At 45.1% G+C, this 10,618-nt stretch overlaps 1 protein-coding gene across 1 annotated transcript in view; it reads left to right on the plus strand.

Moving 5' to 3' along the window:
- agap1 (ArfGAP with GTPase domain, ankyrin repeat and PH domain 1) overlaps nt 1–10,618 on the plus strand; it is a 263,894-nt gene that overhangs the window by 232,214 nt on the left and 21,062 nt on the right. Inside the window, exons 14-16 of the mRNA XM_030072935.1 lie at nt 6,363–6,517; nt 8,513–8,603; nt 9,967–10,189. Coding sequence (XP_029928795.1) covers nt 6,363–6,517; nt 8,513–8,603; nt 9,967–10,189 — 469 coding nt within the window. The remainder of the gene's footprint in view (nt 1–6,362; nt 6,518–8,512; nt 8,604–9,966; nt 10,190–10,618) is intronic.

The following is a 10,618-nucleotide window of genomic DNA, read 5'->3' on the forward strand; positions in this document are numbered from 1 at the left end:
CGTTTAAATCAGCAATATTAAGTATTTAAAAAAGAAAATGCGCAAAGGTGATACTGGTGGATATATTTTAACCTTTGGAAAAAAAAAAAAAAAAGCACAGCCCTTGATTTCTAAATTTTCCCATTCATATTTTCCATAGGGATTTCGAACTACGCCAGATGAGGAGATGCTCTCTGTGGCTTACAAAATATCGTAAAAAACACTTTGTGGGCGTTTTAAAGGTGTGGTGTGTGGTTAGGGTTAGGGTGTAACAGCACACGTTTGGCCCCGACCAAATCCTGTGCCTTCCCAGCATGCTCTTGGCTCATGCCCCCCTGTGTTAACGGACAAACACGAGGCGTTCTGTCAGCGTGGCTGTCGTGTGGTACTTTTGTGCAGAAATGCGGAAAAAAAAACAAAAAAACAAGAGAGATACCTGTCCATGGTGTCTACCTGTTCAGCACTGCATCTGCCCCGCCCTCCTCCTGCCCCGCCCTCCTCACCAAGGAGGAACGGGGGGGGGGGAGATGTGCCCTGGAAGCATGCGTTGGTGTGTTTTGGATATTGTTCGACTGTGATCGATGCATTTCCATTCCATTGCCTCCTTTTCTCATCGTGGATTCCTAAATCGATCCACCGCTTGCACATTTCTAATAACATTTCATGATTGTGACGCAAGCGCACAAAGTTGTCCGCTGCTGCAAAACTTTCACCGGCGTTTGGTCGGCGTCCAGCGTGAATTGAACGTCTGACCGTGCGCTTTGGCTTTACCGTCCTCCGTTTCTTTCAATTTGTTGATTTTCTGCCTTCAAGAGCGGCCAAACCGGGTTAAATCATTCTCCAATCAGTCTCCTGCTCACACCCGGCACTTTACACCTCCCCTCCTCTGGTGCTGTACACCAAAAAAAAAAAAATAAATAAATAAATAAAAAAAATAGAAGTACATATTTCTTTTAAGAGAGTTCGGAACAATTCGCCGCAATATTTTCCAGGTTATTAATGTTGTAAAAGGGTGCGAATAATATGGGGAGTAATGACCTGTATCGCAAAGCAATACTGTGTGCGGTGACATTTAAGGCTTTTAATTTGTGTTTCCCGAGGCCCCCTTTTGTCTCCCTCACGCCTCCCCTCTCGTTGCACCGTCAGAGTCCTGCATGCCGCGCACACACACTCAAACACACACACACACCACCCCGCTGGGTCGACTCGACACCCCAGACCGCGGTATGCATGTCCGTGCCACACACACACACACACACGCCGACACCCCTCCCCTGTGCTTGTAAATGCTGTATATTTGCTATGTACTGTTTTTGCTGCTAAAGGTTGCGAGTGTCAGAGTTCACAAATTGCCTCGGCGCCACCTCTCTCTCCGTGAATGTCGCCCACAGTAGCCGAGAGCGGTGTCAGTAATTACCAATAGCGGCGGGGGTGACTGGCTCTGTGTGTGTGTGTGAGAGCGTGAGAGTGTGTGTGTGTGTTTGCAGCCCCATGCATGCGTTCATATCTGTGCGCATATGCAGAAGAGTGACTGTGCAGGTTGTGTGTGTACGTGCGTTACAGTGATTAGAGTCTTTCTTGGGACGTAATATGTGTGTTATTTAAAGACTTGGATGATTTTTCAGATTGCTGAGAATTAAAAGTATAAAAATGCAGTAAACTCACTCGTACTGTCTCCAGTGGTGGAAAGAGTACTACAAATTCTTACTAAAGTAGAAGTCCTCTTACTTAGCTGATATTTTACTTCAGCTCAAGTACTGCTGCAAAAATCTACTGAGGTAAAAGTAGTAAAATAGCTCATTTAAAAAGTATTGGGAGTAAAAGTTGAGTTCTGAGTTTTGGACAACAAAACAAAACTCACAAATTATCCATTAATGTGATGATTTTTAGGATGTGTTCACTTGCTGTTTTGCACATTGGAAAGTTAGAAGGCACCCAAATAGCTCTGCCAGTGGATGCACTGCAGCATTTCTTGTTAGTTAAAAACAGTTTAGCCTAGTATGTTGCATTTCTATCATGGTAATTGTCAAAATAATATACTATGGAGATGAGTGGACGGTATGTGTTGTTTAGTATTAGTGTGTCGTAAGCGTTTGGGACACGGCTTAGGATTTAAGCACGAAAAAGCAAGAAAAAACAGCCTTTGAATAACGCAAAGCTCGCGCTGAGGCTTTTGACAGGACAGATATCAGGAGAAAAAGCTCAGTATGTGAATAAATACAGTGGTTAGATGCTGTTCTTGCAAGTTCATATCACAAAGAATTGGACTGAGAAGACATTTACAGTATTTATTTGATCTCAGAAGCAACATCACCGCTTTAGAGACTCCTCGTACGTCTGGTGAAACAAATAAAACAGCACTGGTAGTTGAAAATGACAGCGAGGGAAGCTGCCTCCGAGTGTTGGTGATTAAAAATTACGATCGCAGCATCTAGCCGGATTATCAGGATTGTTGTTTTTAAGTTGTATTCATGCCGTCGTAGTTCAAGTGCAGGCAGCCAATGAGGGAAGCTGCTGCCCCACCGTGACGCTGAGGCTCCGGCGCCTCGGTGGCCCTCTCAGCCGGGGGTTTGCAGAGGGTTGTGGGAGTGGTACTTGTGATTGGGGGGCGAGTCAATTGCACAGCCTAATGCCCCCCTCATTTTTATTTGGGAATTCATTAGACGACGCAGCGCGCCGGGTCAGGGTGTGCGCGGGGGGGGGGGAGAAGCATTTACATCCAGAAAAGGCATTTAATTTACGCCGCAGAGAGGCAGTGCCTTTCTGGATTGTTGGTTTCCATAATTGTCAAACAGCCAACCCCCTTCCCCCCCGAAAACAGAGAATCATGGGAATTTAATTATGATGGGAGCATTGCGCCTGACCCCGCAGGGCTCAGCCAGAGCTTGATGGGTGGGCCCTAGTCTGGAACGAAGAGGCACCCGGCGCAGTCCCAGGAGCCTCCAAACACACACACAACACATGCAAATAAAGACTCACTTTCTGCATAACATAATGCCGTTTGGTAGACACTTCAATCCACAGTGTCTTCTACTTTTGTGAGTTCACATTTTTGGCACCGGCAGGAATCAACCATCAGCCCAGGCAGCATTCGTGCCACGTTCTAATCCAGGAAATACTCTTTTAGAGCCGAGTAGATCACTCAGTTTGAAGTCACTAATTGTCTGAATGAAGATCTTGAGGAGGGCAGAGAAACCTGACTCCTGCTGAGAATTTCCAAAAGCAGTAGCAGGTGCTGTAATCATTCTTTGATCCTGAGAGGGTTAATTTGGGGTCGCTATCTTAGGCATCTTGGACATGCAGCAGGATGCGCCGTGACCTTTGAACAACATCAAAAGGAGACAGTGCATTAAACAAAGCAGCACTTATGTCCATTTCTTGAAGGACCATGCCAGTCATTTTGAATGTATGAACTTCAGGTTTCTGGTCATCTTTTCCCCAAGCAAGCAAAGGTACCTTAGAACTCCAATATCATTTTTCCTACCTTTTATCCAAACACAAGTTTCCATTCATTCCACTACAACATGAAAATGAATTTGGGTGTTTCAAAGCTTGAATTTCCCTCCATGATTTGCAAAATGGTTGGTTGCAATGTACGTTGTGGGTGTATTGCAGTAAATGGGCCAAACATTCAAAATCACTGGTATGGTCACTAGAGTTTTGCTCTCTTCAGATATTGTAAGTTGGCTGATAAGAAAATTCAAGTTTCTTTGTGTTAAAGTATAATAATTCCAACTTTTCCTCAATTAAAACCTTTGTAAACCCACTTTGCCTTGTTCTAGATATTTCTTGATCTTGTTGATTTTTCCAAAAAGACACAACTCATTGTGCCTTTTTGGATGCCAGGGTGGTTAGTGGTTAGAGAGGCTGTTTGTAAATGAATTGTTTGATCCCGCCATCAACCAGCATGTCCATCTACGCTCGTGTCCTTATGGAAATGCTCGTGGCCGTAGACCAAAAAGGACACTCGGCCCCCCTTCGCTGCTCACACAGCGTGAGCTGGTCTGGATGAGCCTCGTTCGAGTGCCAAAAATTTTAAATGTGGGTCCACTTTAATCATGATCCATTAACCAGCCCTTGTAAACACAGTTTTAATTAACGTCAACTAATCAGACTCAGCCCATCGGCAGCCTGAAGCGCTGAAGAGATGAAAATGATCCGACACCGGCCTCGGCAAAAGGAATCTTTGGTCAGCAAAGGTGTTTTCAATCTCTTTATCCTGGAAGTGGAAGGGTTTCTCAGCCTCTCCCAGTCATTTGGCCTCGGGGCCCTCGCTTCCATCCTTACCTTCTATCCTTCCTCTCCTCGGACAAGGCCATTGATTATCCAGAGTGAAGCCAGAGGGGAACTTCAGCTCCGGTGCTCTGAGACGGTCCCAATTAGCCAAATGACTGGAGTTGAGGAAGAGCAAATGGTCGTTCCCCTCCCGGGCCGGCCGTGACCGCTCTCCGACTGATTAAATCTCTCATCTTTCCAATGCTTCACTCCCGGCGCACGTCAGGAAACTGCTGCTTCCAGAAACGCTTGCCGAAAAGTGCCACGGATGATTACCGACCCTCACGATGAGCAATCCTCTGCTATTCTCTGTGTCGTGGATCTTCCAGATTTGTATGCATGCATGGGTATTTTTTTATTTTTTATTTTTTTTATATCATGGCCAAATCGATACAAGGAGCGTCTCTTTTTTACAGAGGTCAGGCTCCATTCAGGTGCATTCACTGATGCCCATATCTGCAGAAGTTCCCTCGCTTGACACATGGAGTTCAGAGGAGTTTTGTGGATTATCGGCTGTGCCGGAGGCCGTCCTTTGATTAAGCGATTACCTCTGTGGGTTCACCCCCCTCATCCCTTCCCTCATCATTGAGGCTAATTGTAAACAGAAGCTGGTTGTTGTCTGATCTGCTGTGGTGATGATACCGGCTCTCGGCCATGCCCCCGCCTCACCTCCACTTTCAGTCCCGTCTCTGCCTGGTAACGGTTTCCAAATGTGTCCCCCTTAACGCTCATCAGACATGTGTGCAAACATACATACCTGTACATCCCCCAGACCCCAAAACCTCTTCGAACCGGCTTGATTACAAACGTGCAGCGATTTAAATGTGGGCATTCACAAACACACACACACACACACACACACACACACACACAGGCTAATACCCTCATGGACACTTGAAGACCCCAGAGATGTAGCCTGACTCCATAAGTTCTGAGACTCAGATGTGTGAATGTGCAGACACACAGACCTCAAAGAGCTGGTTTATGGCATAAGTCCAGGAACTTGGATGTCTGTCGTATACAGATGCACACAAACACACACACGCACACACACTCGCACACCCCTAATTGACTCCTGATTGGCCCATTAACCTCTGAGGGGGTTCAGGGTAATAGATCCATATGTCCCCCCTGTAGCAGGCCCTGATTGTAATGGCTGACCTCTCCCACTGACATGTCAGCAGAGGAGAGGGCAGGATGGATCTGGGCCCTGAAGGGGACACGCAGGGCCCCGTAATTTAGGTGATATCCTGCCCCGAGGGGGTGGGGCCAGACAGGTCACATAGGTCAGCAGGGGCTAGCCCAAACTAACAGGTGTCATCGGGTAAGGTTGTATAATACTGCATTGTAGCTTTTTTTTGCCATGTACTTAAATAGAGCTATTGTAAAAGAGCTCTGTTTTTCAGCAGAAACACCATTCTGAGTGGGAAAAGTGTGATGGTAATGCTAAGTTTGAAAAGAATTAAAGGTTTTCTGCAACATGCATCTTGATGTCTGGGCTTGTGCTTCTACACAGCACCAGAGAACGTTTTTTAGGAGTCACAAACATCCGTCATCTGGGATTCTGAAACAAGTTTGATTGCCGTTTACATCTCATATCTCTTTTCCTTTGGTTAGCCCTTATTGTACATTTTAGTTTTTAGTCTTTATAGTCTTTATTGTATATATTTAGCCTTTATTCTTTTTTATTTAACTTTATTGTATGTTCTACTGTTGCTGCTGGAACACCAGAATTTCCCTGGTTGGGATCAATAAAGTATATCTATCTATCTAGCTATCTATCTATCTATGTGACCATCCAAAAGTTTTGACGAGAAAAGGTTGGGGAAGGTGGCGGTGTCCCTTAGTGGTTAGAGGTAACCTGCTGTATCCAAAAAGTCACAGGTTCAATCCCTGCACCGGTCATGGCTCCTGTTGAAATTTGAGAATGGCGCTGAACACTTGTGCCTAATCGCTGATTTAAAGTCACTCTGGATAAGAGAGTAAACCAAATGGCTGCTGCGAAATGTTTTGCAAAACAAGTGTGAAGTTGTCAGTGTGTTGGTCTCACTTTTCGAGTGTGTGTGTGCTCTTACTAAATCACTCTCTCTCTCCCTCCCTTCCAACAGAACAAGAGGAGAACTTTGAGTTCACCATCGTGTCGCTGACGGGCCAGACGTGGCACTTCGAGGCGACCTCGTACGAGGAGCGCGACGCGTGGGTGCAGGCCATCGAGAGCCAGATCCTGGCCAGCCTGCAGTCGTGCGAGAGCAGCAAGAACAAGGTGAGCACCAGAACCAGAACCTCACCTGTACCTGCTAAATATCTCACCCATCAGTTTAGCCCATGTAGGATAACAAACACCAAACACTAGGTTGGTTTCCATCCAAATATATCGAAATTTTTGAGCGAATTTTGTCAAAATGCGCACAAGAAAATGCGAATTTATGCCTGTTTCCATTAGTTTTGTTTTGCGAGTGCGCCGTGAGATGACGTCATAAGATAGCGTCTGTGTGTCGACTGAACAACAACAAACACTCAGCTGATGCTCAACAGCTGATCAGGGACAGATTCCTGCTGAACTTGTCGGCTCTTGGGAGAAGTCTGCTTACTATTTTGGCAGCGCTAACTTCGTACCGAACCATCCTAAATAAGGAATAAGAGACTAATAATAATAATAATAATAATAATAAGACTTTAGCGTAGAAGTGTGACGTGGTATCTGGTCCAGTCATCGTTTATTCGCAAAACCTGTTTCCACAGCAAAAAGTCGCATTTTCTTTTATCGATACGCTGAGAAATCCACCTCCTCCAAGCATTAAAAACTTTTTTTGCGAATTTTCGGCCATTTTTTCAAATTTCTGGCGTTTCCATCCAAGTTTTTTTTTTTTTTTTTTTTTTCGCAATTTTGAAAATGCGAATAAAAACAGGTGGATGGAAACCCAGCTACTGACACATGGAGAGGGTGCATTTCAAACAGGAGAAGTCGGGGAATTCAGAAAACTCTCCTCAGAAGTCATTGAATATCATGGAGGCTTATAAATGAGACATTCTACAGGAAAAACAGAATGCAGTTTCCAGCTTTTTTCACATTTGATGGGAAATTGATGGGTCAGTATGTTTAAGCTAGTGCAGTGGAACCATGAGACACCAGACAGTTATACTGACTGGTTTGGGAATGTATGGAATAAGTCGTAGTTCACATCACCTCATTCCAAAGAGCTGTGCTAATGTTAAAACTAATGCGAGACGGTGAAAAACCAGCGAAGAGGATGGACTCGACTTTAACGGCAATGCATTTCCAGTCAGCACCGTCAAAGTGTGAGAACATGTGCAGCTTAATGGAGCAGATTTCTATCAGCAATTAAAAATTATAGAGCTTGTATTACAGGTTTCTTAGATTTTATTTGGAAGATTGTATTTAGATTTTATGTTGAAGCGCGATGCATGCCACCTCATATCTTAGGTATTTGAATTGTCTCACACCGGACACTGTATAATCAGCTGCAGTGTGTGTGTGTGTGTGTGTTAAAAGCTAATTGTTACACCCGTTCTGCTGTTCAATACATCACATTGCACCCCGGCTTGACTTCACTCTCAGGCCGTCACGATTGGGTCACTGTCAAAAAGCGCACGCTCACATTATTCTCACTCCCCCTTGCTCGGTTACGCACACAGATCACACACATCATGCACACACACACACACACACACACACATTTCAGCTTGTGTAATTACAAAATGGCAATTACTGTAACTCAAATCCAGCCTGAGCGTTGCCATTTTCCACCTGCGCATGCAGAAGGCAGCTCGGCTCGGAGTGTGGGCCTTCTGTGTTTATGCCCCAGGCTCTCGCCAATTGCACTCTGGAATAGCCTTTTATTGCCCCCCCCCCCCCCCCCCCCCCCCTCATCCCCAACCCAACACCCGTCCACCCCCCACTCCATTTGTTTGCTGTGTTATTCCTCCCCAGCCCGACATCAGTGCTTTTAGGCTGAAACACGAGTGTTGGTTATACACACATCTGTTCAGCGTCTGCACACCTGTATGCACGTGTGTGAGTGAGAGTGGATGTGTGTGTGCAATGTGCATGTGTGAGAGTGAGGCAGGATGTGTGTGTGTGCATGCAAGTATGTGTTTCCGCATGCATTTGTGGGCTTTAGGATGTGTTTATGCAGGTAACTGTGAATGTGAATTTCAACATGTGTTTTGGTTGTGTGTGTGCGTGCGTATACACAGACTAAGTGTGTGTTTGTGTGTGTGTTTCTCCCCCCTCTAGTCCCGTCTGACCAGCCAGACGGAGGCCATGGCGCTGCAGTCAATCAGAAGCATACGGGGAAACAGTCGCTGTGCAGACTGTGAGGCGCAGAGTGAGTATGAGCCGCTCCTGCTTCCCGGATTAAACACCAAGACTTTTCCTTCTGAATTTAAAGAGGAAGGCTGCTGTCATTTAAAATCACAATTTACTCCTGTCTACACTGAGTTATGTATTTCTCCCAGTCATCCTGCAGTGCATGTAAACATCATTTTTAAAATACAAACCTTGCAAATCTAGCGTGAAGTGAACTGCTGTCTCGGCTAACAAAGATGACACCCTAAATCTAAATATATATTCAGGTGACATGTTCCCATGGGATTATTATTTCCTGGAGGACACTTCTGTTTCCTCCTGTGGCTGTCAGCCGGTTGACAGGAAGCAGAGCAGAACGTAATGCAGAACCTGATATGAAAAATAACTCCAGCGCTGTGAAAAAAAAAAAGATACTCACCAAATCAAGGCTCCATCTTGTGACGTATGGAAGTTGATTTTCACTCTGCGCAAGAACGAACAGCAGCAAATGGCTTCTTCAGACATAAAGAGGAACTCAAAAAATGGGTATAACCCTTTAACCCCCTGAACCCCAAACCTGCCAGCAGGATACAAAGACATGTATTTTTTTAAAAATCGCCAAAATTCAATCGTTTATCATAGCTGGAAGCTTTAAAAACCTATTTTTTCGGCGGAATTTGAATTTTCCGACGGTCCCTGAATGCAACATGTCCGACTTTCTTTTAGCGGTAGATAAAAGGACGAAACTAAGCCTAAAAAAGTGATTTTTCATTCGAATCATTTTATTATACATGCTTCATTCAACAATCCACCAAAAAATAGTCGTTTACTCAATCCAGATTATTCAAAAAACAGAAAATTCTGCGGTCTTCAGCGGATCTGAGACGTCTTGATTGATTCAGGTGAGCCCAACAGTCGCATGACAAAAATTCACTGAATTTCAGTGTGTAGGCAGCAGTTAGTAACATGGAAGGGCACAAGGCAGTAAAAACGCCTAAGTCTATACAGGTTGGAAAAATGTTAATATTTCAGGAAATAAATCATGTGAAGCCCTACTTTTTTTTTCCTGGATCAGTGACACTTGTGGGCACCTGAAAAAATGTCCTGTACATTTATTCCAGTGTTTCTCGATTTTTGTAAAATAAATTATCAAAAAAAAATCAGTTTGCCGTTTTTATTTTTTTATTATTTATGGCACTATAACTCTTTCATACTGTGTGAAAGACATTTTTGAATGGCTTCAGGTGATAGCCACAGCTGTGCTGTTTCCATAGAGGTGCAGCAGAAAAACAAGCCCACAGTGAGCCAAAGTGTGAGGGGAGCAGAAAACACCCCAAAACTGCTTGTGGTTCAGAGGGTTAACGGAGATGCTCACCTGTTTCTATCCCCCGCTCCCCGTCCAGACCCAGACTGGGCGAGCCTCAACCTCGGCGCCCTGATCTGCATCGAGTGCTCGGGCATCCACCGCAACCTGGGCACCCACCTGTCCCGAGTGCGCTCGCTGGACCTGGACGAGTGGCCGCTGGAGCTCATCAAGGTCATGTCGGCCATCGGCAACGAGCTGGCCAACAGCGTGTGGGAGGCCAACGCGCAGGGACGCCTCAAGCCGGCCCCCGACGCCAGCAGGTACACCCGCACTGTCACCACCGCCGCTCTGCTGATGCTGCTGATCAGGCATCGCCGGCTTTTGTTGTGCATCCTTGGCTCCTTATTTATTCATTTTTCTTTTATCATTGTGCTCCGGTTTGGTATGCGCCGTCACTCTGGGAAAAACGTTATTTCACTGTGCAGAGTGGAATTGAACTGTACTAGGAATAAGAGTAATCTTACGTGCAGCTGTACTAGGAGCAGGTGTGGTACAAGAAGCAGAAGTAACATCCGTTGTTGTTGTTGTTGTAGTTTAGTTTGTAATGAAGGGTAATAGATCCATATGTCCCCCCTATATATATATATATATATATATATACATATATATATATATATAAGGGCTTGTTGGATGACCCTCCTAAACTGAGACAAGGAACATAAAAGCCAAACTAATAAACCCCAGAAAAA

The sequence above is a fragment of the Myripristis murdjan genome, chromosome 2, assembly GCF_902150065.1.
Source record: "Myripristis murdjan chromosome 2, fMyrMur1.1, whole genome shotgun sequence".
NCBI lineage: Eukaryota > Metazoa > Chordata > Actinopteri > Holocentriformes > Holocentridae > Myripristis > Myripristis murdjan.